The sequence below is a fragment of the Netta rufina genome (genome assembly GCF_964035555.1).
Source record: "Netta rufina genome assembly, chromosome: 1".
NCBI classification, from domain to species: Eukaryota; Metazoa; Chordata; class Aves; order Anseriformes; family Anatidae; genus Netta; species Netta rufina.
In genome coordinates this window covers 153305736-153324684 of record NC_140123.1, presented here as the reverse complement: position 1 = coordinate 153324684, position 18949 = coordinate 153305736, and the positions used below count along the sequence as shown (strand labels likewise).

At 44.0% G+C, this 18949-nt stretch overlaps 1 protein-coding gene across 1 annotated transcript in view; it reads right to left on the bottom strand.

Moving 5' to 3' along the window:
- Positions 1–18949, bottom strand: part of CACNA1I (calcium voltage-gated channel subunit alpha1 I) — a gene marked incomplete at both ends in the record, with an annotated part of 145697 nt that overhangs the window by 62250 nt on the left and 64498 nt on the right. The window contains 2 exons of the mRNA XM_084306524.1: positions 2171–2268; positions 18406–18539. Coding sequence (XP_084162650.1) covers positions 2171–2268; positions 18406–18539 — 232 coding nt within the window. The remainder of the gene's footprint in view (positions 1–2170; positions 2269–18405; positions 18540–18949) is intronic.

The window sequence follows — 18949 nt, the reverse complement described above, 5'->3', positions numbered from 1 at the left end:
GTGGAAGCCTCTGAGATTGGCTGCTGGTGAGCACTGGGCCTTGTTGTCCCATCATGGTCTTCTGAACATGGCTGCACATCTGTACTGGGGATTAACACCCTGCTTCTCCCCACACATCTCTGGCACTTCCATCAAGGTCTCAATCTCCTTTTGCCTCTGGCTGAGTTATTTCCCTCTTTGTTTGCTAGCACCTGCAACTCCTCCAGTTTGGTATCATCATCACGTCTCACTAATAGACTTTGCTCTTTCTTCAGATCAGTAATGAAGAACTTTAAAAAGACATTAAAAAAAGATTTGTGGCCAAAGGTCCTATTAATTATGTTTGCTGTACCCCACTGGGCACCTTCTTCCAACGCAGCACATTCCCATTTATCATAAGACTTTGTTTACAGCCTCTTTGCCAGTTTTCAACCCGCAAGTCAGTGCTTCCTCTCCCAGGGACACAGATTTCATTTTTTCTTTTTTTTTTTTCCTCTCTCTCTTTTTTTTTTTCTTTTTTTTTTTAAATTAATAGCAGGATGTCTTTCTTCCAAAAAGTTCTCTCTATATAACCACAGATTTATGTAGCGAGGAAGATACATAAAGGTTTAACCACAGAGTGGAAATTAAAACAGCATCAATTTCATACAGGTGGAGTTTTATACTGATAAAAGGAGCAGACAGACAGCTTCACGGTCAGGACGCTCAGGGGAAATTCAATGGGTTGTGCTCTGCGGAGGTCAGCCAAGATGATTGAAAGCCTCTCTAGGGCCTCTGCATCTACAGATGGGTCTCTGATGGGCCAGTGCTGGTCTCACCTACACCACTCATCCCCCAGCATAACTACTGAAAACGGGGGGCCAACTCCAGCTGTTCTGGGCTATAAATAAAAATAAAACAAGCCCTCAGCTTTTTGTTAGTCAGGTTTTGCTCCTGAACACCAGTGCCTGGCAATTAACACACGCCTTTGGCAGGCACCTACAGGAGTCAATTGGGTATCGTTCAAGATGTTCCTACTCATCATAAAAGTTAAGTCTGCACTGATAATAGGGAGCAGCCTCAAAGTGGTCTCTGAGCGCAGACTTACAGGACTGCTTAGGAAGCATAGGGGAAAGGGAGCTGCCCTGCCACGGCATGTATGACAGGCCATACATCCCAGAGGGCTGAACAAGCCATGCACGATTTCCAGGGCATCCCCCTCACCTCAGTATCAGCTTCCAGAAGAAATACTCTCATTTTTGTCCCCCCCCCCACGATGGACATGTTGAATACCTGAGTGCATGGTCAGTGCTCAAAACAGCTGCTTCTCTGCCACGCTGGGCACACAGAACTCAGCCTCAGCTCCTCAGTCACACCTTGTGGCCCTCTCTGTCCCTGGCTATTGCCAAGACACAAAAACACACCCAGCAAGAGGGACAAGACCACTTTCTAGAAGGGCTCTGCATGGAGCCACAGATCCAGCTGTCTGTCTCCAAATAGGTGTCATCATGAAAGTGACTTTGGCGCAAAGCAAAAGAATATAAGGAGGGAGGAGGAGGACAACTGTGCAAACTTCCTCAGATCTAGGAAAGAAAAGGGAGAATCTGAGCTCAAGATAAGGATTAAGAGAGCTCTGGCAAGGTCTTAGCCACTGCAGACAGCCTGATTAAGGAGATTATGGGGAAGAGCAGAGAGACTTCCTGTTATTCTGTGAGACAGAAAAATGTATGGAAGAAACGGTGAAGGTCTCATGGGGCTGTACGTGACAGCTGCTGTCTTTGAGCAGGAAAGAGCCAGAAACATCGGAGTGAGACAGCTAGCTGAGTTCAGAGCTTCTGCAACCCCTGGACCCCAAACAGTATGCAACCCGCCAGCCGGCTCACCTCCATCCACTCAGACACAACCAAAGCCTGAACCACCTCTGTTGATGCCTCCTGTGGTTAAATAACGATGGCAATGCCTGCTTACTCCCCTCCCAGGCTTGCAGGGAGAGCAATGCTGACTTGAGAAACAAACAAAAACAGAGAGGCAGAGTGAAGGAAGAACCAGAGTTTCTCCACAATGGGGAAAAAGCCTGCACATGCCATGTGGCAGCCTCCACTCATTTAGCATCTGAACCTAGCCCAGAGAACAACACTGCACAGCCTTACTGATCGTGTATTCACCATGTATAGCCCAAGCTGGCCGGGTATGAGAGGCAAGCATGACTTACTAGGCACACGGTTGATAGCTTTCAGGGGTCTCAGGACGCGGACAGTACGGATTGCAGACAAGTTAATGTTTTGGAGATCCAGGGAGTACTCCACCATCCTGCAGAAGAAGAGAGAAAGAGTTTAAAACAATCCAAAATCCTGGCTTGAGATACAGGGTAGGGTTCACGCAGTCAGCGTGGTGCTGAACCTCACTGCTGCTCTGTAAAGCTCTGCTGTAGGTGTTCTCCCAGTGCAGGATGAGGTCCCTGGAGGAGGCTCATGTTAAGCTGTTTTACCTTGCGTAGAGGCAAACTACTTAAAGCTGTAACGTTTTCAGCTAGGTGGGAAGGCTTCTCCCATAGCTGTGAATCACTCCTTTCTGACAGCACCAAAAGAGAAAAATCCTAATTTTAGGACATATGCTAGACCTCAGCTTTTCTAACCCAACAGCATGCTCCCTAAATAACCTCAAGGTGCAAATAGCTATGACTAATGCGTTGGCTTTGCCGCAAGAGCAGCAGGTGCAGGTTACAAAAGTGACCTGGTCCAGCATCCCTTAGCCCATCGCTCCTCTTGCCCAGTATGGCAGATGCCCAGGTAACCGGCCTACCTCTGGGAAAGCACTGGGAGACACTGAGTTATAATAACCATACACCCCGGCCAGCAAAATCCACCTGAGGATCTCTAAGTATTTTATGCTTTATTGAGCACGGGTGCTTGAGGCCTCTGGGAAGACATGAAGAGGGGATCAAGAGTGACAAAGCTGACAGGTGAGACAGCAGCAGAGTTAGGGACAGAAAGTGCTGCTCCCAAATCTTCTCTCAGACACAACTAGTGAAGCTACACAAGGCTCCTTTTCCAGCCTTTCAAGGTGCTTAGGAGATGGAGGAGGGAGGAGGAAACACAGCCTTTGTTAGTGCACCCCTTCTCAAACCAAAAACATTACAATTTCCGTAGAAAGACCCACGAATCCATAGTCCAGTAGCCTGAAGTCCACCCAATCCCTCTGCCCGGGCATCACTGAAGGGTGAATGAGAGAGCATTAGTGACGGTGAGAGCTAGTCTTTAAGAAATATCAAGAAGAGGACTCGAGTGAAACCTGTCACTATATGGATGTAGTCCCCGTGTCCAGGGGCTGCCAGTTCCCCTCTCTCACAAGCTCTGATCTCCCTCCTTTTTCAGACACAAGTCAACTTTCTCCCAGCCTTTGCATACACCCTGACTCCTACGTTTCTTCAGACTGCACTGAAGGACTGATCCTTCCACTGATCACCCTCTTCACTCTAAAGGACCTTGAAGAGCAAGTGTCAAGTTATCTGTCTACACCTTTCACAAAAGGGACTTGTCAGAGTGATAGATTTTCAAACACAATAGGGTAAACCTGTCGAAGTGTTGTGATTATTCTCTCTCATGCTCTCTTTCTTTTCCTCTCTCATTCCTTTCACTCTGTTCTCTCATACACTTTTAGGGTAATTGCATGAAATAATTCTTTCTCTGAAATGCAGTGGCATTCATTTACCTCCCCGGAGCTGTCAGTTCCACATATACCAGAGGCAGAAGGAGAGAGGAGGGATTTCATGCAGATAATCAAAATACACACACACAGACACACAAGATGCAACCCAAAAAAAAAGTACCAAACCCAGAAGCAACATACAGATAGCCTACAGGAAGCATTAGTGAGGCTCAGGAGCCAGTCAGCTGAAACTGGGAAGTGGGTTTAAAGGAAGAAGAACACAGAGCAATATACACACACAGACATAACTGCAGGGCATCGCACAAAGGACATAATGGCCTTGTGCAAATGAGCACAGCCCTTGAGCAGGCACTGATCAACCTCCCTCCAAAAGCATGTAACCAAATGGCCTCATCAGTGTGATGTTGTCCAGAGTTAGACCTGCTGAAACTTTGGAACTACATTTACAAGCAAAGCACGATATGCACATTGCTGTATTGCTCCCAGGACGTGGGATAACATCTTGTCTCAGCACGGAGACCTAGCATGTAGAGGAAGCTTCAGGCTGAAGAAGTCTCTACGCTGCAGCCCATTATTAGGGGTAGATACATGCACAGAAACATAAAGGTCTCAAACCTGGTGAGGTCTCACACAACCTCCTTCCCTCTCCTGGAAAACCACATCACCTGGAGCATGGGATTGGGGTCATAATGCTGAAGGCAAATATATATACGTATGTATGTGTGCATATATATATATTTGAGCAGTAGTAGAACAACTTGAAACACTCTATCAGATGACAAATTAGCAAATGACCCCAAAATACATTTAGTTTTGAGACATGGTCTTCTCTGAACTGCAAGTGACTAAATGAGAAGTCCTAAAGAACATCATGACCCTCACAAAAACTGAGAGCAAAGGAACAGCACTGGGTTAGAACTGAGAAGAAATCAGTAGCCAGAGGTGATATCTTTACTTAGATTTATGACTACAAAATTCAGTTAAAGATGGGGCCTCCATTTAGAAATTGTTTGGTTTTTATCCTCTTTTAGCTACAACCACGTTCCTGGTATTGCTATGGGAGAATACTGAATCAGGTGCACGTCCCAACTCTGCCAGGTGGAATGAGCTTGCCACCTATTTAATATGGGCCATGTATTACTAGAAAAGTAACAATCATTGAAATAGAAAGCACAGGTCCCTGTGGAACAAGACGAATGCTAGCTACCCTAGCTGCAGCCATGCAGTTCAGACAGAGAGCCAGCCTCCTGGACCCTCTTGGTGGCTGCAGATTTGCTGCAAAAATGTTTCAGTTTAGCTAGAAAAAAAAAAAAAAAAAAAAAAAAAAAAAAAAAAAAAAAAGCAGAATGGTCAATCACTCTGCCAATGAAAACAGCAGGCTGTTCCTAAGGATGGGTCAGAGAAGGGCAACTGTTAAATTTTTCAGAGAGCAACTTCTACCGAAAATGATCTCAGCCCTAGCAGGCCCCAGGGCTTTGGCTTGCTTAGCAGACCCATTCTGCCCACAGTTCTTCCAAGGCCTCTGGTCTTGGCTGTAATAACACAGACATATCAGAGGCATGCCTGTTGTAGTCATGTAAATCATACCCCAAACAACTCCAGCTCAACTTTAGTGCGATTCTCGGAGCGAGGGCCACTCATTCTCCCCTGTTTATTCCTAATGATAGTTTTAGCATTAGATTACTCACAATTCCCTTTGCACAAGGGCAGTGTGTCTGTACCACAATGGACTGCAGGTGAACAGGGTGAAACAGCAATTAACAATAAATAAATAAATAAACAAACCTCTCTGCAGTCAAAACCTGTTGTCTCCTTCCCCTGTTGAAACAAGATCTCTAAATGACTCTGCTGCAGTCACTGGGCACCTGCAACATTTCAGGAATTGCCAACCCAGCAGTTTTTGCTCTTACCCATCTCCAGCCAGCTCCCCACTGCCTGGAAACCCAGCACATGCAAGCTCCCTAGGGTTGGGCTGTACCTGATGTCCTACTGTCACTTGTTGGAGGTGTGATGGGTTAACAAAGTCAAAAGGAGATGTCAAAAAAAGAGATCAGCCAGAAACTAGCAGCAAATTTACTGCAGGAGGGTGGCATTTTCCCATATCTGTGTCTCAAGTCTCGAGATTTCAAGCTCACAGTGCTTATCTGGACTCTCAGGCAGGTACCAAACTTCGGTCCCTATTGTGCTAGCAACCCAGGGAACCACGTGTTTGCTGGGTGTTCATTAACCAAGAGCATAACAACATAAAAGGCAGTATGTCTGTCTCCTTATTAAATCCCACAAGCTTTCCAGGCTCCTCATCCTGGCTTCATGGCATATCAGTGCAGTGAACAAGGGCATACTCCATCATCCAACTGCCTTTCTCCACTCTTTCCTGGCTGCTTTAAACATGCTTTGTTTGTAAAAACTTGGTTTCTTTAAGATCTGGAGGTAGTTGGGCAAAGTCTTGGATATAGAAAAGCCTGTGTAGGTTGTGAGCTGTCCTTTCCCTTTACCATGACGGGGCAGAAGGGAACACATCTCTCCTGAGGGAAATGGCAGCTCATTTCTGGCACTGCTAAAGCATTTTGTGGCCTCTGGCGTGGGTGGGCGAGCACAGGGGCAGGTTACAAAGCTGGAACTATGCGAAATCAGAGAGAAGCTCCCGATCTGTGATGGAATTTGAGCAGTGAGCTGTCAAGATAATTGAATTTATACAGTAATTCTTCTTCCCTCGGTAGAGATTTTCTTCTTGAAAACTTTCTGTGAGAAACTCTTCTGGAAGGAAAGGGGGTTGACACACACACTGTCCCTGCACCACACGCACGGTGGGAGCACTGCTGGGGTGGGGAGCAGGACAGGGGCACCAGCTGCACACATGGGGTTCACCCTGCAGAATTAGGGGGGATGTCTGACAGGCTGTGCCTCTCTACTCAAACTCTGCCTCCTTTCACTCTCAAAGCACCCCACACCCTCCCTTCCCCATCTCTCTGACTCATGCCTGCCTGCAGCGTTTCCGTCTCTCCACTTCATCTTTCTGGTCCTCCTTAACTTCCATTCTCCATTCGCCTTTCCCTCATCTTTTCCCACTTTGCCTCACGTCTTTCAGTTCCCTTCCCAATCTTTTCTTTCCTCTTCCATCTCCCTCTTTCTTCCTCTTGTTGCTTTTGCTACCAATCTTCTACCTGCGACCTCCTCCCATTTAGTCTCTGTCTTGCTGATGAACATTGGACTATGCCCAGGCAACTCTGCTTAGCAAAACACACAAGAGGCCTCGAGTTTAACAGAGCTGAAGCCAAACTAGCACAAAGGAACAAGCGAGCAATTTGTTAGTGCATTGACCCTGTCCAGAAAGCGCCTGGCCTGGTGTACCTCCATCCCATGCCAAGCCACTGGAGCAGACAGCAAGCACACGGGAACAAGGGGGCACACACAGCGCCAGCACCGCACGCCCACACTGCCCGTGAGACCTCAGCCTTAGCAGAAAGGCTTCATCAGCCACAGCCTGGCACCTCTTCTGCTCCTCTGCACCCGTGAGCGGGTTTAGGTCTGCCTTGGCACTCTGCTTCTCAGGCAGGAGCAAAGCTCAGGAGAGAAGAGCAACGCTCGCTGCCCAGCAGCAGCAGCAAGGCCCAGCCAGCGTGGCTCTGGGCCAGCAGGACCCAAGGAATAAACACCCCATAAGGTCGACTTAGCAAGAATATGAGAGCCACGTGAGGGTCCCAGAAAAAAAATCAGTCTTTATCTTGCTGTATGCATAACCCAAGATAATGTACTCCTGCAGCGCCTGGCTAGCAGCTTCCCCACAATTACACTCAATGAAATCCATGATTAAAACAGTTCAAACATTGCCATTTACCTCTTTATATTTACATCTCCTTATACCTTTATTAAATACTTATTAGCTTTCCTAATCTTTGCTCTTGAACTTCTATTTGCTGAAAATTAGCACCCAAAAATTAATATTTAAAATGAATTCTGGAAGTATTCATGAAAATACCGCAGCAGAATTTTTCTTATGACACAAAGCCAATATGTTTTTGTTAAATTCAAAAGCTGTCTAATTCCCTTACTCTGATATGGGTTTTCAATTGAAATCTAATTAACTGCAGTCTAATCAATTCATATTTCTTTGTCAAATAAATTTTGGTTTGGCACTGAAGCAAGAAACTTCATGACTGTGGCTTCCAAGCTGCAGCACCAGGCTTGCTATCAGTCTCTGTGCAAAGTGAAGCTTTCGCTGCCTGGGGACTTTGGCCATTCACTCCTTGCATCTGTGAGCACCTGGGGTGACCAAGGCAGAAGACAACTTCTTATCCTCTGCTCTGAATTCCTTCAACTAAGTACCCCAGCTTTTCCCAATTTTTTACTTCAAATATTGATACCAAAAGCTGGAGCTGATGTTGCTATTACCCAGATGCTCCCCTGACACATGAGCCCATGGACAGCTCAAAGCTCCTGCCTGCAGTTTGTAGGGTGTCAGTGGGGGACAAATTTACCCCCAAATCTTCTCACTGCTGTGGTAGGCACCAGGATGAGAGGTCTAGCAGGTTTAGGTGCCTCTGCTCTGGCTGCAGAGACAGAGGCTTGCAGTGAAAAGGTGAAGCAAAGCTCATCCTCATGGGACAGGGCACTCTGACAGGCTTGTAGCTCCTCTCCAGACTTATATTAATGGGATCCTCTGATTAAAGGAGGTTAAAAAGCATGTGCATTGCTAGATCCACCCTGTTCTGGCCCTCAGGTTAGAGATACAGTAGTGGCCAGGGTATGCGTGGAAGAGGTCTGGCCCCATGGGTGCTCTGTTGGCTGAATTAGTGGTGTGCAGAAAAGAGAGGGCAGGCAGCAAAATCCGCTTACTGCCTCGTTAGCAGGGCCCCTCAACCTACTGGTGTGTGTTGTTCCCCACTTCCTTCACTTGCTCACAGCTGCAAGAAGACACAAGGTTAGGAATGGGCACAGGCTTCAGGCAGCACCATCCACATGGGTCTTCCACGGGCACACATGGGCACCTCTTCAAAAATGTAACCTTCACAGCTACCCTGGCTCCCTGTTAACCGGTTATTCGGATCTGATCTTCTGCCCTATGGCCTTGGGTTGCTCCATGATGCAGCAGGCATGGGGCTGGCGGGCACTGCCCAGCACCAAACCCACTGTTGACTGGCTGCAAACGCCAGCAAGCACTCTGCACAAATACTGAGAGAGCGTGCAAATGCTGGCACGGCAAGCATTTTGCACAGTTTGGTGCTCCCGAGGCCAGGAAAATGCACCCTAAATAGATGAGCTGAAGTCCTTTCAGCACCTGCTGCAGAAATGATGGGATAACATCATATGGGATGTGGCCAGACATTACACAGCAGGCCCCTAAATTGCTCTGCAAACCACAGTGTGCTCAGCTAAGTAGACTTGCTTATCCCTTTTAAAGTTATAGCTCATCATGCTGCATAAAGGCAACTCTCCGCTGAGATAAGAGCTGGAAGTTAGAAGCAAAGGGGAAAAAATGCCTTGCTAGTAAAACAAGGACTGAAAAAATTACATCTCCCATCTCCCCCCATCCTTTAAAAAAATAAAAAGTAAAAGTAAAGAGACTGTTAGCAAAAATATATTTTTTCACAGACTAATAAATTACTAATTACACAGCTCCAGAGCTACAATGCTTAGTATTCCTAAAAAAAATATATAAAACACAACTGTCCCCCCAGTATAAAAGTCTTTTTTATTATTATTATTTTTTATTATTATTTTTTTTTTATTACTTTTTAAAGTTCCTCTACAAGCAAAATCTTGCTGAAGGCTTCCAAAGCCTGTGAGACTGCTCTCTGGCTGCCTAGGATGTGATTATTTCACACCCCTGAACACTCAGACTTCTCTCCAAACTGAGCACTAAGAGAAAACGTCAGAGTTTCTTAACAGTTTCAGAGACATGATATGAAAAGACATAAGCAGGTTTTCACACTGTGATAAGAAAGCCAGAGGGACTGGGCAAGCTCAGATGACTGAAGACAAGTGACGAGGCCTCACTTTTGAAAACCAAGAGACTGAGCACAGGCTTCTGGATCTGCATTTAATTACTTAGCCAAAAAAAAAAAAAAAAATATTTGCATCTTGATCCTGCAAGGCTGCTGGTAGTGTCCCCTTTATTTCTTTTTAGTGAAGCTAAGGATTTGTGCAGTAGGGAATTAGTTTTCAGGGAGGCAAAGCATTAGAGGCAATAATTGAGAGCTACACATAATGCACGCAGGGTACCGCTGCCTCCTTGTTTTGATTCTTCTCTGGTGTGATTCATTTCGTTGTGATGACTCTTTTCATTTCAATATGTTGCACATCTATGGATAGCTTTACTAGGGGAAAGCAAATGAAATAATTAGTATCATTAAGGAGGAAAAAGTGAGTGTGTGTTGGGGGGGAGGGCAGCAATTCTGATATTTCTGCCTTTGGTGAGGATGATATTTAGCCTGCTGCTTGCTGGTTTCCATCTTTCTCTGATCGCTGCTTGAAACACCTAATTGCTGTATTTATTACAGTTTTCTCTAACTTGCCATAATTTTATAGAAACTTCCATTTGGCATTAAAGACTAGCTAACCAAGATTTTCTGAGTATTCTGCTGTTTACATTGCTGCTAATAAGTATTTAATGGTCCTAGATTTTAAAGTCAGAACTATGCAGATTCTGGCCAGGTCCCTGAAGGACCACAGTTAATTAAAAGCAAAGTGAAAACAGAAGATAGGCAGCACACTTCCCTGTCTCATGAGATTGAAGTCTATCAGCATCTCAGGCCAAGCAGTATCTTCCCAGAATGGACAATTTTCTTGCCTGGGGATGGAGAGGCATTTGAGGCAGGGGGCTGATACTTCCCATCCTTTGGCCCCCTTGCCTGGGCTGAAGTGCCTTGGGATGAGCTTGAGGTCCTAGAGGTTTGAGCTGGTGGTTTCCTTGTAAGGAAGGAGTTGCTGCTCAGACATATTTGCACTGACACTGGACAGCACAGGTAAGAAAAGGGGTGAAAATTGATCAGAAGCAAGAATTCAGGAAGCAGCATCACTGCAGGTTTATGGAAAAAAAGGGAAGTAATATCTAAGGATTTAGGGGAAGCAGAAATCAAGGACTGTTGATATGCACCATTGAGATAAGGTCATAATAATAACAATAATAATAATAATAATTGCAGTTAATAGAGAGCAATGTGTTCCAGACTCCCCGTGTGGAAGCTGCATAAAGCATTTCTGAAAAAAAAAACAGCTTGCTAAGAGGCACGGGGAGCAAGAAGAATTGTTCTGCTCAATCTAACGGGTTACCAGACATGGCCAAGAAGGGATCTCCAGCTGTACAGAGATGCCAGAAAACCTCCTCCAAAGGCTGTGAAACTATTCAGAACGGAAAGGATGCTCTGGAAGGGAAATGAAGATATCAGGAGAGCTGTGCTGCTGTACTGTGGCCGAAACAATAGATAAAAAGGCAAACCTAGGAAGGTTTCCAAACCTCCAGGGCAATATTTCACCTATGATGTGTTTTGAAATTGACTGTTTTTCTTATGCTATGCCACAGATTATAGACAATTTCTAAAGCAGACGGACAAGATACATTCAGCTGAGCTCCTTGAGTTTGACCCAAAAGGAAAGGAGAAGATGGAGCAATCTGGCAATGAACTGCTGGCTGGGTCAGCCAGGTAGGAAGGGAGACTTGCAAAGCATCGACCTACCCCTGGAGAAGCAGAAACATTAACCAGCTTTTCATTAGAAATGAATTAGTTTATGCAGAAATGAGAGATAGACCAGTCAGTAGACTGTTAAATGAAGAACCAAAGGGGAAAGCGTTGAAATTAAGAAAAATGTAAATCCTTACAGGGCTTCCATGTCAGGAACAAAACTAATCAAGGCACTAAAAGATGTAGAGAAGAGAAAAATTGTATCGTCTGTACACCAGTGCCAGGGGCCCGAGTAATAAAGAGAATAGGAATTGTTCATTTTATGAGCATAAACAGACTAAATGGCAATTGGGAAGCCTGGTGGGAAGATTCGCATGAGAGGAATATTAAAGTCAATGATTTTAACCTAGCAAGGGAGACTCAAGTGGACAGAAAGGGAGGGGGCGTAGTGCTCTTTGACAAATTTCGAGTACAGACTCGGTGACAATTTGGAAATTAAGAGTTAAGTTATGGATTAATTTTCTGCTATTTAAAGCAGAGAATTCCTCCTGGCTAGAGGGACGGGCTGGCAGGAGCTTCATGGAGTCCGACAAAGGCAAGGTCCTGCACTTGGGCTGGGCTGACCCACTGCCTCAGTACCGGGTAGGAGCTCTGCCAGAAAGGATCTGGGGGACAGCAGGTGACATGTGGCCCATGGTGTACCCTTGCAGAAAGGAAAGCAGAAGCCATACGAGGCTGCACTGACAGGAGCACAGCCAGTAGATGCGGGAAGGGATTATCCCCTTTGCTCAGTGGTACCTCTGCAATGGTGCATGGCAGGAGAGCAAGACAGCAGATATAAATCCAACAGGGAAGGGAGGCTCAGACTAAGTATACAGATAAATAAGCAGTAGGGCAGAGGCCCAGAGAGGTAGTTCAGTCTTCATCGCTGGGGCATTCCAAGACCAAACCGGACAACTCCAAGCAACCTAACCCGAGCTTGTTATTTACCCCTGAGCAAGATATTGGACTGGACTCCTCATAAGGTCCTTTTCCAACCTTAATTATATTCTTAGCCTATGAATATGACCAGGTATATACAGATCACACTTGAAAACAGCTCTCTTGGTATTGCTCTGTAACTCATAGGAAAAAGAAAAAAAAAAAGAAAAAGAAAAAAAAAAAAAGAAAGAAAAAAACTCCCCTTATCCATTCTGCAAGAGTTGGATTTGGACAACGTACTGGGGTCACCTAAGTATTCTTACAATTTCCCAGCATTTACAAAAAAGTGCAGCATAAATTAAAAGCTGATTTTTAGAACCAAAGATGCAGAGATGATCAATTAAGATGTACTGGTTTGTTGTTGTTTTTTTTTGTTTGTTTGTTTGTTTTTGGGGGGGGAGTGATCAATAAACTTAAAGCTGGGACTACTTAATTACATGTGTCATGTACATGCCAAGTAAGATCATCAATACTACTAAATATAATTGGTGGATTACAGGGGTCATATTCATTAAGTTGAAAACACATGGAAACAGCCATGCGTCAAACCTGTCAGGATAAAGTATTTAATTCATGAACTATGGACAACAAACAAGTATTACTTAAGAACATTTATCAGGTATCCAAGAAGCTACAAGAGAGACAAGAAAGCTGAACTGGTTAAAAAGATAGTACAAAATGAGCAAAAGCAGCAATATAATGAAAGCAAGAAAGGGGAAGCTGATACCAATGAATATAAATTAAGAGATGAAAAATCCAGAAAATTTGTAAGAGAACTGAACAAACATAAAATGGTACAAGTCAATCACTGGAAGAAGAAAACAGAATTGTCATGAACAGTGTAAAAAGGCAGAAACATCAATAAAAAAGAACAGTTCTATGGGGAAGGTCAGATGATAATTTTTTTATAACAAAGATGGTAATGAGCTGCTCTCAATTGCAGCTGTGACCAAGTATTTTACCTGTACCTATCAAAATAAGGATACTCTAAGATAAGCAGGGTTGGACAACTTATATCCAAGAGTTTTAAAAGACTTGGCCAAAAAAGTCCTGGACCAGTGCTGTTGATTTTTGGTTAGTCTCAGAAAACTGGGAAAGCATCCAAAGGTCAGAGAAATTCTGGTGCTGTGCCAGTGCTTTAGCTACACGGTGATCTCAGTAGGCTGACTGGACTGATGCTGATCACAGCACAATAATGAAATCGTCAGTACGTGGCTTTGATAGATTACGGATTAAAGGTGGATAATAAAATTAGCCATAATCAACACAGGTTTAAGGAAAAATAGACATCATCAAACTAATGTGCTATAATTTCTTATGAGATTACAAGTCTGGTTCACACAAGTAATTATGTTGATAGGACTGGAATGATATGAAATCGTCATGACATACATTAGCTAGAGAAAAACTGGCTAAGTAATAGGCCTCACATGCAACAGTAAATGGGGACTTATTTGTGAGCAGATGTACTCCTGTAATGTACAATTCTTGCCACTCTGTTCTTTATTTATTTATTACAACTTGGCAGAAAATTTAAGAAAAAAAAAAATAAAGTGGATTTTGCAGTTGAAGCATATTTTTAAGAGAACAGAAAAGAAACAAAGAGGATAAGCCAGCAACACAGAACAGTATGAACTGCTTTGGAAATGCAAATAATATATATGCCAACACGAACAAATGCAACACCACATATCTGGGAACAAAGTTTGCTGTCCCTACTAATAGGAAGGGATTTTCTTTCTTCAGAAGAGATGATTGTGAGGTGGAAAAAATAAAAAAATTATATAAATAAATAACAACTTGGAGCCACTGGAGAAAGTAGCTGCATAAAATAACAGAGAGGTGTTGTGACTACGTAGCTGAATAAAGAGACCATATTAGCAATGTTTAAGGCACTGAAGTGACAACTTGCTCTGAGTGTCTTGTCCTACTGTCCACCACAGCTTTTTTAAAAAAGCTGTTAAAGAAACCTGCAATTGTGTCTTAAAATGACAAAATACACAAGTCACACCATTCTCATCAAAGTCAAGGTTAGGATGGGATTTGATCAGTTTATGAGATCTACGTTGTGGTGTGGTGATGGAGAGAGGCAAAGAAGGGATACTCTGTGACAGATATACCAGCCTCTCCCCAGCTACTGAACTAGTTAAGGAAAGATTTTGGATGTATTCTGTGCACAGATCTGTAATCACAAGCATCCCCCTGGTCACGCAATAAAGCCCTATCCCCTTAAACTAGCTACCACCCATACAAGTAGAGTGCAAGTTGCTAGAGAAATGTCTAACTTAAACGCCTAACTTAAAAAGGTGATGAGCATTATCCCAGAAATAAGTGACTTCTCCTAAATTCATGTAGAGAGTCTGGCCTAAGTTTTCAGCGTGACTGATTATCTCAGTTTTCAAAAAATAGTAGGCTCTCAACTTTAGGAAGCTGCCCTTTGAGTTGCTGCAGATCAAGCTCTCCAAAAGCACCCATTGCTGTGGGAAACAAATGACGACAGACAAGACATGAACACAAACACATGGGAAGAGGGACTCCCACTGGGACAGCTGGTGACAAACAGCCTGCATGAAACGTCTGGGAACCTGCAACCTCCCGTCACCAGCAAGCAGTTGGGAGCCAGAGTATTGGAAAGCCAAAATTACAGCCCATTGCTTGGGTGCACAAGGGCATGGCCATTCAACCCAAATTCCCTCTCTCCATTGAAGGTAACAATGAAGGAGAACATTGACTTAGGACTGTTGTTTTGTGTTTTTTGTTGTTTGTTTGTTGTTGTTGTTGTTTTTGTTTTGGTTTGGTTTTTTTGTTGTTTTTTTTTTTTTTTTTAATCCTTTCTGGAAAAAAACGTGTTGAAGGTGGCTGGGGGAGGGAGTGTGCAAGAGGGGAGAAAGTTCTGGTGATGTCAGCTCCTATCGCCATGGAAACTGAGCATTTTTAGTGACAATGGAGTCTTCCTCCTTGAGCTGCTGGGTTGCGTGGGGAGCAGGGGCAAGCAGGGCAGGGGCACACAAGGGAATTCAGCTAACTAAAACTATAGCTTCTGGCTTTCCAAGGAAGCGAGGAGGAAACTACAAACGAACGCCTGAATACATGGCTTATGTAACCAAAGCACTGTCTGGGGCAATAGCAGCAAATAATCATTATGCTCTTTGATAAAACATGCTGTCATGCAGCTAGGCAGATGGAGGTATCTCAGCCACCCATGAGCACCCGACAGAATGGTCCCTCACCTGCACTTGGCTTTTCCAAGCTGCGGTTCACTCTCTGAACCTTTGATGCCTTGCTTGGAGCACCACTTATGTATGTATTTTCAAAGGGAGAAAGGAAGAAAAAAGGCTGGGAAATACGGGCCTTATTCTTGAAATTGAGAGATACTCGAATGTCTTCTAGGCAGTGCATTACTTTTCAACATTATGGATGTTTTCTTAAGGGTCAAATTCATGACCTCCCTTGCAGTCCTTGAGAGCCCAGGACAATGAAAAAGATAAGGCCTTTAGATTAAACTGATTAGCTTATTTTCAGGATTTAACACACTGGCATGGAGAAAATATGCAAGACCTGATGCAGGCTGTCTTCCCTTAGTCAGAAGGCTAAGGCAGCATTTGGACCCAGAGCAAGGTGAAGCCATGATCCAGGTGTGGGACCAGTCAGGATAAAGTCTGGGGCTTAAATCTGAGGTGAAATAAAAGCCTACAGTCTTTATGTAAGGGCATGTTTAAGCCTCTACTTGGATTTGATTTAAACAGTGCAGACCGTTTTAATGAATTTCAAAGAATAATGAATTAATAACCATAAGCTTTTATAACTCAAAATACATTATATAGTCATTAGTTCTATATAACTAAATGGGAAAATCTTTCTTTAGCAGAAGTCTTTTGAGATCAGATATTCTAATGAGATTACTATCATTTCAGCCTGACACCTCATGAGGACAATTGTATAGAAATCAGGAAACAAATTTCTTTCAGTTTTGGGCCTGAAATGAAAAAGTCCTCCACACTGATTATTTTATATCTAAGGAGTTGATTCTAAGTCTCTTAGGCGTTGAAAAGAGTTCAGATGTGAGCTTCATTTCTAGTACCACTATCAAATGCGCAAAAGGCTCTTTATTCTCAGATTTCTCCATCAATGATGGCAGATGAAAGGGATAAATGGGGTTTACTTGCTTCTGATATAGGTAGCAGGGATTTCAGAGAACCAAGCAAGGTTGAGGTGGGAAGGGACATGGTAGCCCCCTGCTCAAAGCCCTACTCCAACAGGGCCACCCAGAGCAGCATGCCTAGGACCACGTCCAGGCAGCTTTTGGAGATCTCCAAGCAGGGAGAGTCCACAGCCTCGCTGGGCAGCCTGTACCAGTGCTCCATCACCTGCACATCAAAGAATGCTTCCTGATGTTTAGATGGAACCTCCTGTGGTGCAGTTTGTACAACACTCGTTTTCATTTGTTTCCTGCATGGAACAAACATTTGAACTCACTCTCTTTCATTTAGCATTGCCCTACTGATTTCTTCATCTCTCCAGATAGCACTGCTCACACACCATGGGTACTAGGCAGAGGAAGACCCCCATTCCCAAACTTTTTACACCCCAGCAATGTGCTGGCTATCGCGTTCCCACCTGGAGCAGAGCCTTCCTCCCATCCTGTATATGTAGAACATCACCCCAAGGAGAAGCACCTTGGGCTCTGAGGTCCCCTTTTCTAACACACTTATTCTTCCCTTTCCTCCTCAATATTTCATTTTCCATGCACCCGGTTACCAGCACCCTTTGCCACCAGCACCTTTTGCCACCAGAAGCTCAGGCTAGAACATGCAATGATCTGGTTTTTCTCACCAGCACGTGTCAGATGCTTTAACTTTTCCTTTCCTGATGAACTCACAGTCCTCATAATGTGAGCCCATTTTAAATCACATGCTAATCACAGCAGACTCAGGCACAAGAAAGGTCTTCCCATCTCATGCACGTTGCTTTAATTCACAAAAAGCTACAGCTTTCATCTGTCTGTCCGCTTTTCATGTACAAGCCGGCTGAGGATCAACCTTCAAACTTTTACAACTGAACTGAGTTTGAAAATCTCAGCTCCCCCCAGAAGCAAACAATTATACACCACTCCAGAGGGAACAGCTTTCAAGTCTTTCTGTAGAACAACTGTGTCAAAAGCAAATGTAAAGACAGCGCTGTTCTGCACCTGAGGGAAAAGCTCTGCAAAGAGAGCTTGAACTCACTGCTGGCTCTGTCAGTAATACACGCACTTCCAGGTGACAGTGAATGCTGGTAATACCTTGCTGGGAGGGAGAGGAAAGTGGGGGGTTTCTCTCTGAAAAGATTTCAATTCCTTTTCTGTACTAACAGCAATATTACATAAATTTTCTGATTTTTTTTTTATCTTTTATTATAGCACAAAGCAAAATGATCGAAAACTATCAAATCCCAAAAAGCACATGACCACTGGTATTAGAGAAGGACATTTTGCTGTGATTCCACAGGCACATCCTGGTAGGCTTTTCACTTCATATATGCAGAGGAGAAATCAGAGCTTCTCTATAGTAACTTATAAAAAACACTCAAATGTCAACTCGTCCCAATAGTATCATGGGTTAGGCCAATGCAAAAAAAGACAAAATGCCCAGAGTTTAAAAAACAAAACAAAACAAAAACACTACATTCCTAACTTTGAAAGGAACTGTTCCAGCTGTTGCTGGAAACAGAGAAGGCATCTTGGTTTTGGTAAAAGTTGTACCTCCTCCACTCAGACATTAACAAAAACATTTCTGGGCTTGCTCTTCAGCTGGTACAACTTAACACCCTCTGCTGAAGTTGTGAGATAGACAGCTGCACATCAGCTGGAGAGCTAAGCTACCTTGTCTACTGTTTATTCCATAGACTAACCGCAGCATATCAGATTCAATTTTGCAAATTTCCTGGAGTAGCACCAGAGTGGAAACTTTCCCATCAGTTATACCATGGCAAATCAAGAGTAGCATCATTGGCTTTGCAAGGATTTACTTTTACCTTCCATCAGGATATGAGGGGCTTAACCCTGCTCAATACACTTAGGGAAAAGCATTCATAGTTGCCAACAACCTTCATATGCTCTTCAGACGGGGAGTTTTTTCAGTTCTATAAAAGACTCCAACAAACACAGAACAAATAAGCACAGAAGCTGTCAACCTACCCAGCCATAACAATGAAGAAGTCCAGGCGGTTCCAGGTATCCCCAAGGTAACACTTCTTGCCAAAGATCCCCAGGGCCACCATCTTTAAAACCATTTCCATTGCAAAGAAGATGAAGATGAAATCATCAAATACCTGCCAATCAGAAAAGCAAGAGCAAGTTTGACAAGTATTCTCAGCTTTAAAATACAGAAAGTGAAATAAATGTGAATTTCAGTGCTTCTGAAAATGAGTTAGGGGCAGGGCTGGACAAGCTTTTTCCACTCAGCACTAGTACCACAGCTATCTGCTTCTTAAGCAAGCAAGACGGGGCTCTGTTTTTTCTCTATGGATGAAATAATTTATGTAGACTCAGGGCCTCTTTACATGGACTTGAAAGAAGGTGGTGGCTCAGAACCAGCAGGTCCAAGACCAACCAGGAACACACAGACATTCCTGGCCACCTAGGAGGTACCAATGGCCCCTCTTAGTGCGCCTGTTCTTTCTTCTCCTTGTTGGCATCTTGACTGCCATGTTACCTCTGGACTCGGTAGTACTCTTGCTCC